We start from the raw sequence: 21,210 nt of genomic DNA, 5'->3' as shown, positions 1-21,210 counted from the left end.
GGTCTCTGAAAGCGGAACCTGAGGCGCCCGGAGGTGGGTTGTGACCTTTGTCGGACAGGAGCGGTGGCGGGCTGGTGTCGCCTGAGCAGTAAGGGGGGCGGGGGCAGTGCAGGGCCCAGCTGTGGGGTGCAGGGAATGGAGGACTGGGGCCGGGTGGGGGAGTGAAGGGGGGGCTGGACCGGGTGGGGGTTGGGGGAGTGAAGGGGTGGGCTGTGGGGGAGGTGTGGGGGAATGCAGAGGTCGGGGGCAGGGCTCGGGCTCGCTGTGACAGGGATGAGACATGTGAAACTTTAGCTGTGGGGGGGTGAAGAAGATGGCAGGAGGCAGCGGTGCAAAGTGAGCCCCCCCCCAGCCTCTTCATTCCCCCCACCCCCAGATGGTCCAGCTGGTCCAGCCCCCGCCATACGGCAGCCCTGCTCCCTTTCACTCACTCTGATGCCTGTAGAAACCTGCCTAGTTTGTAAGATGATGGTGAGCAATTTCCTCTCCCCTAGTTGGAAATAAGGAGTGCTCTTTGCACTGCTGGAAAGTGGCCTTCCTGCCCTCAGGGTTGCATCTTCTACCACTCAGCTTGTGTTAGGCCCACAGGGTTAAGTACCCAGCGGTGCCTCTGAGACTTCTTGCTGAAGTTAAGGGAAGTGAAAATCACACACTCAGCCTAGCTTGAAGGAAATGACCCCTTTCCTGGAGTTCCTTGCACTGCAGTAAACTGAAACACATCTCTGTAAACCCACAGAGAAGACAATGCATGGGGAACTTGGAGATCACAGGGCATGTTAGTGGTTTCTGGGCACTTGTGCTGTAGAACAGAGTTCTGTCAATAACCTCTTTAACCCATTGGCTTGCTGAAGTGTGGTCAGTGTACTGTGTGGTAAGAGTATAAGCATGGGTGTTGGAGAGGGTCAGATGCCCAGACTATGTGGGTGGTGGTGAGCAAAGGGGACAGAAGGTTTGTTTCATTCTGACCGATATGTGATAACCAGCAGTGCCTTGTACTGTGTATGCAGGAATGGCTGGCCGGAGTCAGGAGCAGAGTTTGAGAGAAGAGCTGACATGTGCTATCTGTTGTGAGCTTTTCAATGACCCTGTCATGCTGGATTGCATGCACCATTTCTGCAGGGCATGCATCCAAGGCTACTGGAGCAGGTGCTGCCGAGTCCCTTCCTGCCCACAGTGCAGAAGGGAGTTCCCCAACCGCACCTTTCGCTCCCACTATCTTGTGTCCGGAGTGGTGGAGAAGCTGCGGTGGTACAGCTCAGAGGAGCACAAGAGAAAAATGCAGGTAAGTGGCTGTGGGTGGGCCTGTTTTGAAGGCATCCGTTATTGTAAAATCTGAAGCAGAGACACCTGCCTCAGCGCAGTATAGAGCACCCACTTCCCTGAGGCAGTTTCATTCAACCATGTAACCACATAGGCATCCTTCACCTGTGCAGAGCAAAATGAGAACTGTCTTTGGTTCACTCAATGTATCCTTTCTCTTCCTCTCTCTGACTCTTGGCATACTGCACTGTGTAGTTTAGCTTATGTGCTGTTGCTTCTCTTGCATTGCTTGCTTGTTGCTGCCTTATGACCTTGACAGCAGCCTTATTATTGCTTGAAACATGTGGAGATCCTGATCCAGGATTAGGGATCTATTATTCTAGGTGCTGTACAAACAAGTGATGATTGACTCCTTGTCCCAGAGAGTTCAAAGCAAACAAATGTTAAACATCATTATATGCCCAGCTCTTATGCATCCTGAGTCTGGTGTTCCTCCAGCCTACTGGATTTACATGTGTCAAAAGTCACCTTAGTTCATGAAGATATACTTCGGGTTGATTGTTTTTGCCTTATGGGGAGTCATATGTTTAAACAGCTACTACTAGCTCTTCTAGAGTCAGTGCCATACACGCCGTACACGTAAGCTGTCCCACTATATTAGAAAATAGCAGAACAGTGAAATGGGTTCCTTTTTATGTTTCCTTCTTAGAGACATCTTGCAAATGCGCTCCAAGTTCACCAGAGAGAGATGGAGAACTTTGTGCGAATGAAGCATACAGCAGAGGAGGGTATTTGTAGTCTGACGGTAATGCCATTTCTCTCAGCTACTTTTGTTTAGGTGTTGTGGCAATGCCATTCACTTAAATTAGGCTTATTGGTAGAAGCAGCATGTACCCAAGAGCCCCAGTAATAATGTTCTGGCCCTGCTTTACGTAGTGCCACTGCTCAAAGCTTGTCTGCAGGCTGAGTAAAGGTCAGACAGCATATGAGTGGAGGTCTTCTGCTAGAGAAAAAAATTAAAGTGGAATATTATAAAAATGAGGAGTCCTGTAGCATCTTTTAGGAGCAGATTTATTAGGGCATAAGTTTTTGTGGGCAAAACCTACTTCATTGGATGAACTGGAGTGCAAATACAAAGGCAGGTATGTATGTAAGAAAATGAATGGGAAAAAATGGTTATTTAGTGTCTTGAACAACCTGATCAATAAGTAGGCTCACAACAGTACCCAGATGTCACTGTCTTATGCCAGGTATCCTAGACTATGGGCAAAAGATTAAAACTAGTGAAGTGTCTTTTGCTGTCTCTGCAGCATTTTTAAACGGCTCGTCAGTCTAGTAACAATTGATTTGCTGAGATGTCTTTGCAGAAGGGAAGATGAATAACTGTAATTGCAATGCTTAGAGAGAGAGCCATAGGGTAATTACAGAGGAGTGTGTAAAACCAGCTAAAGGTTTCTGAACTTTAGTAAAATACATTAGAGATTTTCCTTTCCAGTGTTGCATCTTGAGCCAATGGATTAGTCATACTTCCCTAAGCCACTTGATAGAATTTAATTTGGAGCATACCTTTATTGTTGCATACAGTCGCTCATTGGGTGACAATCAGCAGTGTCCATCTAATTCTTGTGGCTTGAGTCAAGATAGCTAATTTTATATTTATACAAACTTTTGGGTTTTTTTCCACAGTCCAAATGACAGTTATTATGTAGGGATCCTGAATGAAGTTTGCCACACACAAACCACAAAGATGTTAATTAACCCTCTTATTTTCCCTTACTGGATTCTTACAAACTGGTGCAGCAAAATTTAAACAGAATCCAGCTTGCTCCGTGCATGACAAAAGATGACATCTGGGCTAGTCTGATGAGCAGGTGTAGTTCTGGAGAATGGCCAGAGAGTGGTGGGATTTTTTTTAATAAAAAAAGCTCTAATAAGACCACAAAATCAGTCTGATCCCAGTTCTAAGACAGAACAGTTAGGTTAATGGCCAAATTTAAATATTCCTCTCATTGTAGGAATGAACAGGGTCCCTGTTAAGATTCATACTTAGAATATTAGGAACTCAAATAATCTTTTTCTGAGCTTTTCTCAAAGTTGAGTTAAATGTTGTAACACAGGCTGACTCACTGAATTACTGTAGATTATCTGTAGGAGTGGCTCCAATATAATTACACTTTTCTTTTGGAGGAGAAAAGGTACCTTAAAGTAGCCCAGTGATGCTAAACTTCAAAGAAGGGAAGGGGGAGAAAAATGAGGAAGCTAGCGAAGGAGGCCCTTCAGAAATAAGGAATTAAAATTCTTGGATTTGGTATGGAGCTTACATAAAGAACCATAACAAAACTGCAAAGGGCATATATACCCCCAAACCAAAAATGAAGCAGGAAGGCAAGAAATAAATTAGTATGGCTAAATGGCAAGGCTAGGCCAGTTATTCAGTCCAAATAGGTATCCTTCAGAAAATGGAAATCCATTCCTAGTGAAGTTGATAGAAGGGGACATAAAGTAAAGCAGTTGATGATATGTAAGAAAGAAATTAGGATGGCATTTAAAGAACAAATGACCAAAATTATAAGACCAAATAAAAAAGTCTGTAAGTCTGCTGAACCAGTTAAAGAGGATATGGGCATGGCAGAAACAGAATGCTTCTTTCCCTTCCTCTTCACCATGGAGGCTATTGGGCAGATCCTGACTACCTGACAAGACTGGAGATTAGGTGTCAAGAGAAGATGCTGAAGGCAATTGAAAAATTAAGTGCAAAAGTCATAGTTTCATCCAGGAATTTGGAAGGAATTTGAGAATGAAATTGTTGAGCTGCTAAGAAAACTCTGTCTCCCATTAAAATCAGCTGATGTGCTGAAGGCTAGCAAGTGTACCTGGCTTAACTTCATTGTTCCAAATCTTATGGTGAGCTTAGGAGGTACAGACTGTAAACTTCTGAAAGAACTCAAATGTGAAATTGCGGAGTTATTAACAGTGGTTTGTAACCTATCCTTTAAATCCACTTTGGTACCAAATGACTGGAAGACGGCCAATATAACACCAATATTTAAAAAAGGCTCTAGAGGAGACCCTGGCAGTTATAGACCGATAAGTTTAACATCAGTACCAGGCAAATTAGTAGAAACACTAGTAAAGAATAAAATTGCAAGGCACGTAGAAGAGCACGAATTGTTGGGCAAAAGTCAGCATGGTTTCTGCAGAGGGAAGTCGTGTCTAACTAATCTATTAGAATTCTTTGAAGGGGTTAATAAACATGCGGACAAGGGGCACCCAGTGGACATAATATACCTAGATTTCCAGAAAGCCTTTGACACGGTCCCACACCAAAGGCTTTTATGTAAATTAGGTGGTCATGGGATAGGAGGAAAGATCCTTTCATGGATCGGGAATTGGTTAAAAGACAGAAAACAAAGGGTGGGAATAAATGGTAAATTTTCACAATGGAGGAGGGTAACTAGTGGTGTTCCTCAGGGGTCAGTCCTGGGACCGATCCTGTTCAACTTGTTCATCAATGATCTAGAAAATGAGGTAAGCAGTGAGGTGGCAAAGTTTGCAGATGACACCAAGTTGTTCAGGACAGTCAAAACCAAAAGGGATTGTGAAGAACTACAAAAAGATCTCAGCAAACTGAGTGATTGGGCAGCAAAATGGCAAATGAAATTTAATGTGGGTAAGTGTAAGGTAATGCACGTTGGAAAAAATAACCCAAATTACACGTACTACATGATGGGGTCAAATTTAGCTACAACAGATCAGGAAAGGGATCTTGGAGTTATAGTGGATAGTTCTCTGAAGACATCCACGCAGTGTGCAGCGGCAGTTAGTAAGGCAAATAGGATGTTAGGAATTATTAAAAAAGGGATCGATAATAAGACAAAAGATATCATACTTCCCCTATATAAAACTATGGTACGCCCACATCTTGAGTACTGCGTGCAGATGTGGTCTCCTCACCTCAAAAAAGATATATTGGCATTAGAAAAGGTTCAGAAAAGGGCGACTAAGACGATTAGGGGCTTGGAATGGGTCCCATATGGGGAGAGGCTAGAGAGACTGGGACTTTTCAGTTTGGAAAAGAGGCGATTGAGGGGCAATATGATAGAGGTATATAAAATCATGAATGGTGTGGAGAAAGTGAATATAGAAAAATTATTTACCTTTTCCCATAATACAAGAACTAGGGGACACCAAATGAAATTGATGGGTAGTAGGTTCAAAACTAATAAAAGGAAATTTTTCTTCACACAGCGCACAGTCAACCTGTGGAACTCCTTGCCTGAGGAGGCTGTGAAGGCCAGGACTCTATTAGGGTTTAAAAAAGAGCTTGATAAATTTTTGCAGGTTAGGTCCATAAATGGCTATTAGCCAGGGATAAAGTATGGTGCCCTAGCCTTCAGAACAAGGGCAGGAGATGGATGGCAGGAGATAAATCACTTGATCATTGTCTTCTGTTCTCCTTCTCTGGGGCACCTGGCATTGGCCACCGTCGGCAGATGGGATGCTGGGCTGGATGGACCTTTGGTCTGACCCAGTATGGCCATTCTTATGTTCTTATGTTCATTTTAGTACTAGGGAAATTATTATTTGAGACTCTAAATAAAGATAGTTATGAAACATTTGGATTCATATGGTATGATGGGACTAAACCAAATATAGCTCAGAAAAGGGATGCATCTCCAGTCAACTAAAATTTCTGGAGCTCATTGGTAAAATGAGCCAAGGAGGGCTGGTTGACCTGAACTTTCAAAAGCCTGTGACAGTTTCCTTCCCAAGAGACTAAGTAATGAAATCTACATGGTTATGATTACATAGCTGCTAAGGTCTCTGGTGCGGGAACCATCTTTGTTCTGTGTTTATACAATGCCTTGTGCATTCAGATCCTGTTTTGTGATTTAGAGATAATAGGGATGTTACAACAATGCAAATAATAATGGAGTGAGATGCAAAGTACAGTTGTGAATAAAAACTGCGTAAGAGGAGGGGAAAAAAAGATCAGTTTGCCCTGTAGCAGAACAAGGTACCTGAAGGGTCCCAGCTAGGACTGGTGCTATTTTACAGATTAGGGATTTGGAAAAGCAAATGAGCAGTGAGATGGTAAAGTTGGTGGTTGGCAAACTTATATAAATCAGAGGTGCTGAAAGAGCCTTAAAGGAACCCAGGCAACCAGTGTGAACAAGCCACATGATCTCCGGTGTTGACAAATGTAAGGGTAGCTGTAATTGCACAACGGAAGCAATGATTGGGTTCTGAATTAGCTGTAATCACTCAGGATAAAGCTGCAAGGCTCATTTATGGACCTCTTAGTGAAAGCCGCCACTCAGTCTGCAGCAGCAGACAAACCAAATAATGGGGGCAAGAATAATACGGCGACTGTTGTGCCGCTGTGGTAAATCAACAGCGTGTTCCCATGTGGAACACTTCCTGCAGTTCTGGTCACCTCCTCTGAGAAGGAATATAGCAGAACTAGAGGGGCTGGGGAGTTCAGAGGTAGACAAGGAAAACAATTAGGGACCTGGAGAGGCTGAAAACCTAGGGAGCTGAGGGCACAGAGCGAGGGAGACTGAATGCTGTGGAGAAGGTTAATAGAATGCATTTCCTTCTCATATGACGGGATCAAGGACATGGTCTGTGAAGCTGACAAGTAGTGTGCAAAAAGCAATAATGTCTCACCCGATGCATTATGAACCTGTAGCATTAACTGCCCAAAGACAGCAAACATATTCTGTCTGAGTTACTGTTGCAAATGCAAAAGCCCAGAGCCCCTCTATGGCTCAAGAGCTCAGACGAGGGGTAGAATTTTCACAAGCTCCAAAGAGACTTAGGAGACCACCTCTCATTTGCCATGTTTCATTTTGGGGAATAGTCTCTTAAATCATTTAGACCCTCTTGAAAATGACCTAGGTCTACAATTTAAGACTGATAGGGTGATTACTGCCGGATTATTATTATTATCAAAGCAATTGCCAGGGTATTTAATTAGAGAAGTCAAAGGCAGCTGTGTTTGGCCTGCCCATGCTACCCATTTTGAGCATTCATCCAAAGAGTCACTCAGCATAGCATAAGAGCTGCTTTACGTTGAAAACATAAGCCAGTGTTACTCAGGGCTGTGAAAAATTTTGTACCCTGAGGAACCTAACGCCTACTGTAGAAACACCTAGGTTGATGGAATAGTTCTTCCAGGGCACAGCTACCACCTTGCGTGTGTATGGGGGGCATTAACTTCTTAGTAGGAAAAATCCCTTCCCTCCCTGTGGCAAAGGTGTACGCCGCAATGATGCATTGCAGCTGTGCCCGTATTGCACTTGTAGGGTGGACGTGGCTTTGCTGTAGGCAAACATTTAAGCCAAGGCTGTACAAAATATGGCCCGTGGGCTGGATGTGGCCCGCCAAGCCACTGGATCTGGCTTGCGGGAGCCTCAGCTGGCATCCCAGACCCTTCTTTTCCCCCAGCCTTCTGCCCCGCCCCCCACCCCCTGCACCAGTATCCCATGTAACCCAAACGCTTTACACCATTGCTTTTGCACCCACACCCCTTCCCAGATTCTGCACCCCCACATACACCCTTTGTTCCGATCACAACCCCCTCCCAGACACTGCACCCTCCTTCCAGTCAGAATCCTCTCCTGTACCCCAATCCCCTGCCCAAGATTACAGCTCAAACCCTTTCCTCCCCTCCTGCACCTCTACCCCATGTCACAATCCACTCGTTCATCCGCTCCTATGTGCCTCCTCTAGGTCGGAATCCTTTTCTGGTACCCATGCCCACTTCTGGACCCTGCATCCCATTTTCCTACCCCAAGCTTCCTTCTACACCGAATCTCCATGCCAGATGCGGTACTTCTTCCTCCATTAATATACTAGCAGAGTGCAGCCCTTGATCACTTACAGAATTCTTGGAGTGCCCCCCCCCCACCAAAAAGTACTGCTCAGCCTTGATTTAGCTTGCGTGTCCTGCAAGCTCAAGTCAGCTGATGCAGAAAACAAATGGTAGTTGATGGTGCTTCAACAGTTTACTAAATTCCTTTGGAGAAAATAATCCTGTTAAAATGTGCAGTGAAGGTGGAGCAGCACTCAGAATATCATCTTGATGGGACCCACTTACCATCTAAGTTTCTGGGCTGGACATATTCGCTTTAATGCACTTTATCCTGCAGGGGCCCGCTGCCCATTTCACAGGAGAGTCTCCAGCTTTGATTGAGCTGTTTTGCGTCCCAAGATGTAAACATCACAATCTCTGGTAATGTGAGCAAGTCACTGGGGGTGGGATAGGGCAGGGCAGATGAAACCTCTGCCAGGGAGCTGGCACAGCACTCAGCAGTGGCCTGGTAGCTGGTGTGCCATAACCACTGCTCATCACGCAGGCCATAATTGTCTCACTGTTACCTGTTTGTACCTCATCTTGCTCACAGAATTGGTAAGTTAAAGGCAGGGACTATGTTGGCTGCTATGGGATTGCAGTACAGGAAACCCTCAAGATATGCACAGTCAAGTTGCACATGTCTCGGGTTAACACGACTGCCACCCCTGACAGGAGTGGGAAACTGCTCCTGACAGGGGCGGCAGCCGCTGCTGTCAAAGGCAGCAGGTGCAAGCCGGGCTGCCGCCCCTGACAGGAGCAGTTTCCCAGTCTCTGGAGTGGCAGGGAGCTGGGAACTAAGCAGCAGCCTGGGGCTCCTGACTCCCCTCTGTTTGCAGAGCCGGAAAACTGAGCAGTGCAGCAGCCCTGGTTAGATTCCTGGCTCCAAGGAGAAGAGGGGAGCTGGGACCCAGGCTTCCTTTGGTTCCCAGCTCCCCTCCACTGTCTGGAGCCAGGAAACTGAACCAGGGTGCTGCCTTGCTCAGTTTCCCCTCTCTGCAAGTGGAGGGGGGTTGGGAGCCAGGCTACTACCTGATTCCCAGCTGCCAGCCACTTGCGGGACCCAGGAAACTGACCAGCGGGACGGTTTCCCAGGTCTTGCAAGCTGGGGGACGGGAACCAGTCTGCCCTGTAGTTCCTGGCTCTCTGCCACTCTGGGAGCTAGGAAACAGACCAGTTCTGCTGAGCTGGTCAGTTTCCTGGCTCCTGCAAGCCCAGGGGAGCTGGGAACCAGATGGCAGCCTGGTTGCTGTCTCCACTCAACTTGCACGAAAATTCAAGTTACACGAGGGTTGCAGAAATGCAACCCTCGTGTAACTCGAGGGTTTACTGTGTACATTTCTGTGAGCTGACCTCTTTAGGCACTAACAGTTCGTAATACAGAAATATAAATAAAATAGCTGGATACGGACTAAATAGAAACAGCCTTTACCTCGTCTCATTGTATTTCTAGTCTCGACGTTGGGAGTGGCTCAAAGTTGCAATTGCTGGACCAAATGAACCATACAAAAAGCAGGGGCGACCTTGATCCTCTTGATCTAAGCAGGTGAAATTTGCCCCTTTGCTCTCAGATGCAGTTGCACTTTCACTGATCATCAAACCGCCCCCCCGCCCCCCCATAGTTCCCAGAAGTGCAAAATGGCCACAAAGAGAACTTGAAAAACAACAAGAAGTCCTGTGGCACCTTATAGACGAAGCGGGTCTTTGCCCACGAAGGCTTATGCTCCAAAATATCTGTTAGTCTATAAGGTGCCACAGGACTTCTTGTTGTTTTTGAAGATACAGACTAACAGACTAACATGGCTACTTCTCTGATACTTGTCACCAAAGAGAACTTAGATTCCTGCAACCATTTAAATCAATAGCTGGTGTGTTACCGTTAATATAGGATCCTGTTCCAAAGACTGCATGTACAGATAGTAAGCCTTAGCTGTATGTCAGTGGAATCGCACCAGTATGATGCACAGAAGTCGTTTTAATTAAATCCGGAGAGGTGGATTTAGGGGGAAAGAGTCATTGGGAAAAGGAATTGACGTTACCTCCAGACAAGTCAGTGCATGCATATGCGTGAACATATATGTAAAAAAGTAATTGTGTGCATCTGTTTAAAAGGTTATGTGCTTAGAAGTCCTCCAGTTATTGCTCCCCTGTGGATCTAAAACCCTTCTTTTTTATTCTTTTTCTTCCTCTGCCCCATCGCTCTGGGGATTTCTGAAACCCTATAGAAAATTGACCTGCAGCTCTTTTCACTGTGTCTTTTTTGGCATTTTCCTCTGCTCAGAAAGCCTCTGGGGAGCTGAACTCTAAGATTCGGTCTGAATTTGAGCGACTTCATCAAATCCTGGAGGAGAAGGAGAGAGTTGTGTTGCTGGAGCTGGCCAAAGAGGAGGAGCAGCTATTGGTGAGGCTGCGTGGGGATATCATGCAGCTGGAGGAGGGAATCTCAGAGCTGCAAAATAACATTGAGCACATCCAGGAAATCCTGAACAAGACGGGAGACTCGTTCCTGCTGGAGGTGAGATTGCTCAGCCAACTTGTAATGAAGTGAGGCTTGGAGGGGAGGGGGACAGATGTTAGCAAAATGCTCCTACACCATGAGAAAAAACTCGAGATGTGAATCAGGACATTGGGGAGCAGCAGAAGAAAACACCTGGTGCTGCAGGACAGCTTGGGTCTCTGGGCTTGCACGGAAGGGTGCAAGGCAGGGCAGGCTCTACAGTCTATAACTGGGATCCACAGATTCTGGGTGGTCTAGAGCTCTTGCTATGGTTCATGCAAACCTGTCTGGTCAAGGGCGGTTGCCTCCTCTTCTTTCCATCCGCTGAACAGCATAAACGGAACATTAAAACACCTTAGAATATTTCCCTGCTTACGTTGCCATGGAAGCAATGGCAGAGGTGGTTGCAAAGATGTGTGTGGATGGGAGATGAGGTGTTAGACATTCTCCACTAAGATGCGGTCTGTACTGAGGAGACCTGTAGGTGCCCTTGGCCTGGGCAGAAGGTGTCCTCCTCCATTGCTCTTGGCTGCTGCGAGTGTCTGGTTCAAAACAGACTAGCAAGTTTCCGGAGAGGGTAAGAGGAGATTGACGTCAGGAGTCCCAGTGAACGCAAGCTCTCATGGCCTTAGGTAGGTAAAGATCACTGGGTTTATTTAATAATAAAGCAAGTGCCTTTACCTGCCTCAGGTTCCCAGAGCCAGCTGTGTCTCTCCAAAGGTGCTTAATCTTCCTATCTCGACTAGATAGAAAAATCCTCCGAGCAAGAGGAGGTCAGTCCCAAACAGTAACAGGCAAAAGAAAGTGTACGGGGAAGGGGAGAGAGGCTGTTAATAAGTGAGTGAAACATCTCTTAAGACTGACTCCGTTAGACACACACCTGCAACTTTGTGTCTCACTCTTACTCTTCTGGGTGTTAGGCTCAGTTCCTTGGAATCGGATCTTAATCCTGTGGGGGAAGAAAGTTGAGAGGTATCTGAGATGTGTACAGAGCCCTCCTCATCCCCTAGCCCTCTAGGATGTCCAAGATCTCAATTATCTTATGCATTACAATGACAGTTTCCCCACCTGCGATATTTGCAGGGATGGCACATGTCCCAATTAACTAACTGACACTTCCCAGAAGTTTCTCTCTCCCCCTGCTTCCTCCCCCCACCCTTTTTAATTTTTGTATTTAGCTGATACAGTGAACCGTCAACATACGTGGCTTCAAGTTGCGCATAACTTGCTTTAACACAAGTTAAGCACGCCTTGATGCTCCTCTGCAGCCTGTTGATGCGTCTTCCAGCCATACAGCTTTTAGCTCACCTAGCTGTGCACAGCTTGACAGCCATGCCACCGGGGCAAGGCAGGGGGAAGCAGCCAGGAAAGGAACCAGCCCTGGTGGGCTGGTGAGTTTCCCGGGTCTACAAGCAGAGGGGAGCTGGGAACCAAGGGTCAGCCTGGTTCCCATTTCCCGCCCCCCGCCCCCCCCAGCATCTGTGAAAATTTGAGTTATGTGGGGTTTCAGAAACACAACCCCCGCATAACTCGAGGGTTTACTGTACCTCAGTTTGCTCCCAGTTCTGCTCTAGAATTTGAAGTGGGTCTTTCCCATGAATGCTCGTTATCCAATAAACAATATTGTTAGTCTTCAAGGCGCTATAGGACTGTTTTGCTTTGTTTTGCAAAGATACAGACTGGTATGTCTACTCCTGAGACCACACACCAATCTAGTTATCCCATGAGCTCCATTTGCACTGGGGTCTGTGTCGTCTTTATCTTTGAGTGTGGGGCCAGGGATGAAGGGGTTAGTTTATTTGTGTAGCTGTAGGAATTAGGGATGGTGATTGTTAATTTTCTCCACCTTTCATTTCAGGTAGAGAGCTGGGCTATCAGGTACGTGTCTGGAGTGAAACAATCTGTTTTCCTGTTCCAGGAGGCTTTTCTCTCCCCTCCTTGGTGGGGGACGACGGGAAGAGAGGTGTTCTCTTTTTTTTCCTTTAAAGCATTGCTAATTGTCTAGCAGGCTATTGGCATGGAGACAGATGAGGGGAGATGGCTCCATCCCCCAGCAAACATCAGATGTTCTCATGTAGAAGTGCTGGACTCCTTGGGATAGGTTCAATGGAAGCATGGGCTACAATGGAGGTGGTAGAGTGGAAGTCCAAGGTACCAGTTTGGGTGTGTACAATGAGCATGCATTACAGAGCCAGGGAAGATCAAATAGCAGGATGTAGGAGTTAAAACAGTGGGCCAAGTGCACTGAGTGTGGAAATGTGGTAGTTTGTATTTTTTTGCATGCCTCAGTGTGTTCTGCTGCTGTGCACTCACTGCAAAGGGTAGAAATGAGGTGTTGGATTCGTGTAGCCACCTCACTAGACCACAGTCATCATGACTCAAAACTGAATAGAATTTAAGTGTGTGGCATGGAGGACCTGGCACAGGCAGCGGAAACTGTAGTGGCTGAAACATCCATACCCAGTGACCAGCAGCAAAAAGACAGGACTTTGCCCCCTCCCCGACCCTTCATCTTTGCGCCAGGAATCAGAGCAAAGGTCCTGAGCTGGAGAACAGTGGGGAAAGGGTGTCGGGTAGTTGTGTAGAGAGCTGAGCTTTCAAAGGCACATGAGCTCTCACCTCATGCAGGGAGAGAGCGCAGGCAAAAGAGGGTTGCTACAGCAACATGGCTTATGACCAGCTCCAACTAGTTGGAATTCTGGCTTAACTTTGGCTTCCCTGTGGTGACCTAAGGACTTTCAGATTCTGAAGGTCCGGAGATGAATGAATTGTTGCCCTGTTTTGAAAAGGCTGCCTGATGTCACCGCAAAGTAGGGATGTAAAGTCCTGTTTCATTTGATAACCGGTTAGCTGACTAAACTGGGGGACGTGTGACCAAGGAGGCCTTTTCAGCCTGGAGAGGATCCTTGTCACAGATGGGCTGCTCTGGCCCAGCTGGAGTGTCTCTGCACGAAGCACCACTGTGGGATGGGATGAATTTGGCCCAAAGCTCTTAGGGGGAGGAAAGCTGACACCTTCCTTCCCCAGGGCATTTTGACCAGTAATGGGGAGAGGACAGCAGCCTAGTTCAGCTCAGGTTACGGTGCAGCCATGGAAGGCTCTGCCCTCAGAGCAACTTCCAGTCGGATCTCCCTTGCGGGATGTAACCACCTCTCTGACCTTTCTGATACGGACCTGCATTGCTATGTCCATTTGCTCTGGTCCCTTGCCTCCTGCACAGGCCTTGCTCCAAAACACCCCTGGTCTAAGTCCTCTGCTCTCATGGGCTTTTACTAACAGCTTTGGAAGAATATTTGGCTCCCTGTCCAGGCCCTGCCTCACTCTTGCTGCTTCTTGCTTGCGCAGGGCCCCAGTGCAAGTGGTGGCACAGCCTTCCCTGGACATAGAGCACCACAGAGACCGGTACAGCGGCCCCCTGCAGTACATCTTCTGGAGACAGATGCTGCAGTCAATCCACCCTGGTGAGTGTGGGGCAGTGTAGGGGTGGGGAGGTGGCGCAGGGAGAGGAAGTTACCTGAGCTAGAGAACATTGGGCAATCCATAACACATTCTCACTCTGTTGCAGCTCCTGCCCCGCTGACCTTTGACCCCGAGTCAGCCCACCCCAATCTCATCCTCTCCAAAGACCTGACTGCGGTGACGGAGAGTGAGAGGCGCCAGCCCGTCTGCAGCAGTCCCAGGCGGTTCCAGCAGTGTGTGAACGTGCTGGGCTCAGAAGCCTTTGACAGCGGGATCCACTACTGGGAGGTCTGGGTGGGCAGCAAGACCAAGTGGGACCTGGGAGTGGCGGCGGAGTCCGTCGACCGAGCAGCCAAGGTCAAGCTGTGCCCGGAGAATGGCTACTGGGCCCTTCGTCTGCGGAATGGGACAGAGTATTGGGCCACTGCCACTCCGTGGGTACGCCTTGCCCCGAGGAGCTGTCTCCGGAAGGTGGGGGTTCTTCTGGACTGCAAGGAGGGGAAGGTGGCATTCTACAATGCTGAAGACATGACCCACCTCTTCACCTTCCACCAGGCTGCTGCGCGCAGGTTCTACCCCTTCTTCAGCACTTGCTTCAGTGACGGCAAGCTGAATGTGGAGCCCATGAGAATCTGCCACCTGGCTCTTTAAGGCTGATGTAGGAGGGAGGATGGGGCAGGCAGCATCCCTGGGCACTGGGCGGATACCCTCAACAGAATGTGCAGCCCTGGGATCTGATGGTACTTTCTGGATTGGCTGTAACTGCTTCTGCTTGGACTTCCCTTGGCATAGGAATCGCCTGCGCGAACAGCTTAGTTGGCTTCCTTCTTTCTCCCCCTCCCCCACAAGTGCCTGGCCGCTTAATTTTGAGTGAATGTGGGAAAGGCGTGTGGACTGTAGCCAGTTAACCTGTAAATCCCAGGCCTCTCGGGGAGAGTCGGAGAGAGTCTCTCCGTTTGTGGCTTTACCCTTTGCGAAGAGAGGACGTGACTGACTCTTGGTTTGCAATAGTTTATGTTCTGTTCTCTGCCATGCCATGGGTGCAAGGGGGTCCCGGACTCACCCCTGAAGTTGAGCATAATTCACAAGGTGTTGTGGACTGAGGTTTCCCCACAACACAGACAGTGCATCGTGCTGCTTTATGGGCCTCAGACAACCCTGGTGCGGCAACTGGTGATGCTGAGGTGAGCACAGCCTCCTCTCAGCAGCTGCTTTTGTACAGAGTGTGAGAAGCTTCCAAAGAAACTGGACAACCCAAGTGAGCAAGCTGGAACTGCACGATGGAAGTGATGATTTAGATACTGTGTTCACTATAATCACTCAGCACCAGACTTGTTAGGATTTACGCAATAAACAGCTGGCTTCAAGGGGCACCTGCTTTTCCTGGACTAGAGAGAGCAGGTGGAAGTCAGGTGGTATGTTCTAGGGAGCTCATGGTCAGTGCCTATTGAGTCAGGTGCAGCGTGATGGGGATTGCAGCTTCATGGCAGTGGAACAAGGTAGTAGAGGGTGGGGGAGAATCTTCTTCGCTGTTCCCCGTGTAGGAGTTGGTTCTGTGAAGTGGACGTTGCTTATCCTGGTGCTGGGTTGTCAGGGTGTTACAATCCTGTAGACCCATTCCAGAGGAAGAATAGCTGTAGACTCACTGATCTCTGCTGCCCCCTACTCTCTACACAAATGGTGTGGCCTTGGCAGCCCTGCACTTCTGCCACTGGAGACAAAGTGGGGTGTTCGAGTTGCCCTCTTCTGCCGGTGAGCAGAGAACTGTCACTCCCGGTGCTGGGAGCATAACAGGGAGGGCTTTCGGGACACTAGAGAGCAGGCTGGAGCAACTGGATGCTCCTGAATGCAAATTGTTGAGGGGGCGAAAGGCAATTCCAGGAAGGTCTCCTAGACTAGAGAGTTTGTACATAGCAGACACACTGGTAGGGCCTGGACTTTTGTCCAGGGTGGCAGAGTCTGCCAGGAATTCAGAACAGGGTCCAGCGTAGCTACACCTCCTCTTCGCTGTGGACCTGGAGCCAGCAGGGACAGCCCATGAAGTGAGCAGCATGGCCTAAGGGCGGGTAGGAATTGCCCAGCAAATGCAAGGGGAAAACACAGGTGTCTTCGCCCACCTGTATGCATACAGGAGTCAGTCGAGCCCTTCACGTTATTTTCTTCATACGCTTCAACTCCTGGTGCCCTGGTTGAGCTGAGAGATCGAGTTGTTTTTATTCCACCTGTCTGTGCATCCTGCCCAATCACCTGGTGGGACTGATGAACTTGTGACCTGGCTTCTTCATGACAGCGAGTAGAAAAGTCGTGCACAAGCCTTGTGACAGCTCCTGCAGGAGCAAGTGAACTTTGGAGGTGTCATCTTCCGAAACCAGTTCCTGTCAGCTGGAGAGAGACAGCAGCTGCTCAGACGCCTGAATCAACTCAGGAGAGGTCTGTGTGTTCAGTGCAAAGCTGCACAATTAAGGCAACACTCAGTTCTAAGTGGTGGCTGGCATTGGCCAAACAGTCTTTTTTGACCTTGGAGAGCATATGATTCTGTGGCTTGAGCACAGGACTTGGAAATCGGAGCGCTTGGGTACGCTTCCTGGCTCTGCTGCTGACTTGTTTTGTGGCCTCTGAGCCTCAGGGTCTCCCTGCGCCCGCCCCTCTCCCCCCACCCCCCCTTTAAAATGGTGGTGGTAGGGGGAAGCATTTTCTGAAAAGCCTGTACCTGGCAGGTGCTCTGCCAGGCAGATCATTCAGGCATGTCTGCTATAAGCACCCTCCTTCCCACGTAATCAGTCTGAGTAGTTTGTGGTTTGTTTTTGGATCGTCTGGTTCTGTAACCATTGTCAGCAGAGAGGAGAGCTGAGCTGATGCGGGAGCACCTATTGCCGACCCTGCCACTCCAGGTTGTTGCTTCCCCCTCACATGCCTTTTGGCTGAAGTTGTATCTTCTCCATTGCTTCTCCAGACACCATGGGGGAGGCAAGATTCTGATCAGCTTCGATTGTAAGCTCTCTGGAGCAGGGGCATTCCCTTTGCTCTGTGTACATGGAGCCCAGCCCCCGTAGCGCGCTCTGAAATCTGGAAGAAGCAGGACGGCAGCAGCTCACTCAGCATTGGGTTTGAGCTCTGTGGCTTCTGACAGAGAGGTTAGTTGCAGGGGGTAGGGAGACAGAGCTGCCCAACTGCTGCAGATCAGGTGCATTGGCAGTGACGTTTGGGGGGCGGAGGGAATGCTAGGGCTTGAGCAGATGAAGATCAAGCTTAGGATATGTTGGCACAGGTGGAGGAGGGCCCTGAGTGCTGGAGGTGCAGGCTGACCTGCTTTGGCAGAGCCTTTGGGGTGCTGGCTCATGCTCTGTGGTCAGTTATTCAATGCTGTGCTCTTAAAACTAATGTAATCTGCAAACCTGCTGTCCAAGCCTGTGCGGGCGGGACTGTCTTCATTCAGCAGCCAGCGCTTCTGAGCCGCAGCCCGTGCTCAGCTCAGGAGCAGTCAGCAAGGCGGCCTTTCATCTCGTCTTGATGCTTGAAGAATTTCTTAATACCAGCTGTGGAATTTCCTTCACTTGAAGTCTGTTTCCTCAGAGGATATGAGGGAGGGGTTCCTGCTGCCTGCATGGGAACAGGGTGGGCCAGCAGAGGGCGCTTGTCGCTAAGGGATTGTACGGGACAGCTTCATCCTGACAGACGGTTGTGGCTTCGGGTGATTTATATACTGTACTCCTAACCGCTGTGCTGCCATTAAAGCTTTTCACACAGCTGCATGTGACCTCACTCTTACTGTCTCAGCATCCCTGTGCCCCAGAGATGTGCCTGCAGCAGTGATGTGGGGGAGGGAAGAAGGGGTGCATGTACCCCACCCTGCCTTGTAGTTTGATCGCTAGTTGTTACTTTGTGGATACTGGGGCAGAAGGAGTGGGAGGTCCTTGAGGAAAAGACTTGGAGTGGGAACCTGAGGCCTCTATCACAAGTGGGTTGACTGGGGAAGGACGGGCCCATCCCAGCACTCCCTACGCACAAGCTGAGAGGGTGCTGGTGATGTGGTAGTCGGCCTTTTCCCTCACTGAGACTCGGGCTGCCTTCTGCAGGGATTAAAACAGGCCACCCTGCAACTCACCCTTCCCCAAACCCCAGGTGTGGAAATGGGAACCCCTTTGCTACTGCTGTCACTCTGTAGCCTGGGGGGCACTTTCCTCTCCTTTGGGGGTGCAGGACAGAGACTGGGAGGGGGTTGGGGTGAAGGGAGGGGGTCGTGACCTGGGGTGGGGTTCAGGTGCATGAGATGATTCTGGCCTGGAGGATGGTTGTAGGGAGAGGGTTCAGCTCCTGGGAGGAGGTTGTTGCCTGGGGCAGGGGTGCAGGAGGGTTTAGGTGGTGACCTAGGGGAGGGGGTGGGATGTCAGGTGCAGGTGCTCTGGCCAAGAGGCACTTGCCCACGGTGGCTGCTGGCCAGCAGCCCAGCAGGACCCTTGAGCATGCTGTCTGTGGTGGTGTGCAGGGGTGCAGCATGCAGGGAACCTGATAGAGGGTCCTGCAGGGGCAATGGCAGGCTGGAGGCAACCTCAGCCTGTAAACCTGAGCTTTCCTTTGTGTGTCATTTTGTCCCAGCTGTATCTCCCGCCCCAGCTTTCTGTTCCATAATAAGCAATGGTTCAGGGAGTCAGACTGGATCAGCACTGGCCTTGGGATTGAGACCATCCATCCTACACACACAGCTCTATAGCTGCCTAGATGTTTTAGTTCCTAGCTCTATTTGTTTAGAGTATTTGAATTTCCTGCAGTTTGTGGGTTTGCCGCACTGCCTTGTGGGATATCCTGGGAAGGAGCAAGGCTAAGGGAGTAAACTCTGACAGAAAATCCAGGAGGGAGTCCTAAGGCGGTTCTGTGCCAACTTCTGGTATTGACCCAGCAACTCCTGCAGTTGAGCTGGTGCCAGATGTAGAGGTTATCCTCTCCTTTGGACTACATCAGTAAAGCTAAGAGGGGAACACTGGCGTCTGGGCAGCACAGGGTCCCAAAAAATTGCCGAGGCTCGTGTCTGGAGAGGTACTCCAGCATCGCTTAACAGCATTGAACCAACATGGGAGGTAACAGATACCGGTTATAAGCTCTTGCTCGATTGGCATAGAGAACGAGCGCCAGGGGTTGCCTTTGACAGTGGGAGAGATCGTCGCTGTGGGGGGGTGGGGAGGGAACCCTGGTCTTCTGCCTCCAGAGATCTAGTTTCAAATTCCCTCTCCGGTCAGTTATGGGGTGAAAAAATGGGTTTGCATTTCGGCCTGGGGTGGGGTGTTTCCATCAGTGCTAGCCTGACAGGTCCCACCTGAAGGAGAATGAGGTTTGATAAGCAGTTCTTGATTGAGACTGAAGCCCAGGTGAGCTGGAGGGGCTGGTGTAAGACTGAGAAGAGAGGACTGAGAAGAGCTGCAGTGTGGAAGCTGCAGCCCCTCTCTGAGCTTAGTGAGGGAAAAGAGAAAACACGGGAGCAGAGGGAAGGGTTTGCCCAGAAGGGTGGTGTAGCCCAAGGGGGCGGAGTGGGAAATGGCAGGAAAGTTTGGGATGATGCTGTCTTCTAAGGGCTGAATGGTAACAGAGGGGTAGCTGTGTTAGTCTGTATTCTTACAAAACAAGCCAGCAGTCAGGGAGCACTTTAAAGGCTAACAAAATAATTTATTAGGTGATGAGCTTTTGTGGGGCAGATGTGAAGCAGTGGTTCTGCCCTATGAAAGCTCATCACCTAATAAATTATTTTGTTAGCCTTTAAAGTGCTCCCTGACTGCTGGCTTGTTCTTTTCTAAGGACTGATTTGAGTCCCTGAGCAGGAACCTGGAGCAATGGGTGGGCCCAGGTTCCCCCACTGCCTGCTGGGGGAGTGGTGCAGCTCTCAGGGAGAGGACAGCTGAGGACCATATCTGGAGGGGCAGTCTGGTGAGTCTACACCAGCAAAGGGCACTGTAGTGGTCTGGCTGGAGCATCCGGACTCGTGCAGAGGAGGCACGGCCATTCCTGCAGCTTGAGAGGACCATCAGAGGGAATGAGAGACTGAAGGGGGCGTCAGAGTGGTCAGAGCTGTTCTCTGGATGCAGCTTCAAGGAGATGCCCAGTGGTGAGTGGAGACCCTGTGGGACTGCACACCACAAAACCAAGAGGGCTAGCCCGTTGCCAGCAGAGCTCTTGGCGGCGGGGGAAGGTTTTGCAGCACCCACCATCTCACCAGCACTACCCTTCTTAACATAATGACTTCCGTTTACTGGGGTAAGTGAAGGCACCTCTTGAGAGGCTCCAGTCTGGTCTTTTGTCCAGTCCTGCCCTGTGACAGGACTAGTATCCCCCAGCTCCTGCTGGGAGTTTGACACCCTTGTGGGTCCTCTCCCATGGCTGCCTGGCAGCAAAATGCCTGTCCCCCAGCAAGGACGGGACTTTCTGGAGGGGCTGCTGTGGCAGTCCCCATACTGCCTTCTTCTGGCTTCAGATGGCAACTCCGGCCTCTCTCAGGAAAAGGTTCGCAGTGAGACAAACTGGAAGGTTTAGGCGCCTGGAGGGAGAGGTGCATTTCTTCTTGCTGCTGCTCTTGCATTTGGGAGGCGCTGCTTCCCCGGCTCGCTCTGTACCTCTCCTCTGCCAACACCATTTCCAGAGGAGACATGCAACAGAGAGGAGTCTCACAGTCAAGCTGGCAGAGCCAGGCCACGCTGGCAAGCATAGTGGGTCAGCTGGCCAGAGTGAGACTGAAGGGTCCAGGAGGGAGGAGAATTGCTGATGTGGAGTTGGTGGGTGGATGGGGTTGTCACGATCCTCATTGTAATCCCACTCCAGCTCCGTGTGGAAGCCAGAGCCAATGTAAGATGACATCGCCCCAGGTGCTGGTCAAAGCCCAGGCATTCCTGATCCTCGGGAGCTTGGTTTTTCTGGCGTATTGTAAAGCCCAGATGTCCATAGACAGCTGTTTTTCAGTTGAGTCCACTCGTGGTTAAGACGTGCAGGTTGTTGGGATGGGCAAGGCTCATGTGCTGTTCAGGAAGCTAGGCTGACATGGTGTATCTCAGGGGTGGCCAACCTTCTTGCAGCAGAGGGTCACAAGGCAATCGTTTACATGTGCTGGGGGGCCAAACACAGAATAGTCCCAAGCGGGCCCCCCTCAGTCCCAGGC

At 49.5% G+C, this 21,210-nt stretch overlaps 1 protein-coding gene across 2 annotated transcripts; it reads left to right on the top strand.

The window, feature by feature from the left end:
* On the top strand, window positions 1-17,809 carry LOC142021294 (nuclear factor 7, brain-like). Of its 2 annotated transcripts, none has more exons than XM_075009932.1 (7): window positions 1-33; window positions 1,008-1,282; window positions 1,970-2,065; window positions 10,398-10,631; window positions 12,472-12,491; window positions 13,959-14,074; window positions 14,179-17,809. In XM_075009932.1, the coding sequence occupies exons 2-7, from the start codon at window positions 1,010-1,012 to the stop codon at window positions 14,721-14,723; spliced, it is 1,284 nt and encodes a 427-aa protein (XP_074866033.1). In that variant the 5' UTR covers window positions 1-33; window positions 1,008-1,009; the 3' UTR covers window positions 14,724-17,809. The 2 variants fall into 2 exon arrangements, with proteins under 2 accessions (XP_074866033.1, XP_074866031.1); XM_075009930.1 differs by lacking the exon at window positions 1-33 and adding an exon at window positions 59-88.
* The last annotated feature ends 3,401 nt before the right edge of the window (window positions 17,810-21,210 follow it).

The sequence above is a fragment of the Carettochelys insculpta genome, chromosome 15 (assembly GCF_033958435.1).
Source record: "Carettochelys insculpta isolate YL-2023 chromosome 15, ASM3395843v1, whole genome shotgun sequence".
Taxonomy (NCBI): domain Eukaryota; kingdom Metazoa; phylum Chordata; order Testudines; family Carettochelyidae; genus Carettochelys; species Carettochelys insculpta.
The sequence above is the reverse complement of the archived record's forward strand: the minus strand, read 5'-3'. Positions and strand labels throughout refer to the sequence as shown.

Excerpts from the sequence above, each read along its gene's own strand:
- LOC142021294 (XM_075009932.1), top strand. The coding sequence starts at position 1,010 with ATGGCTGGCCGGAGTCAGGAGCAGAGTTTGAGAGAAGAGCTGACATGT. Across the intron at positions 1,283-1,969 it reads AGCACAAGAGAAAAATGCAG|AGACATCTTGCAAATGCGCT; the intron begins GTAAGTGGCTGT and ends TTTCCTTCTTAG. Across the intron at positions 12,492-13,958 it reads GTAGAGAGCTGGGCTATCAG|GGCCCCAGTGCAAGTGGTGG; the intron begins GTACGTGTCTGG and ends TTGCTTGCGCAG.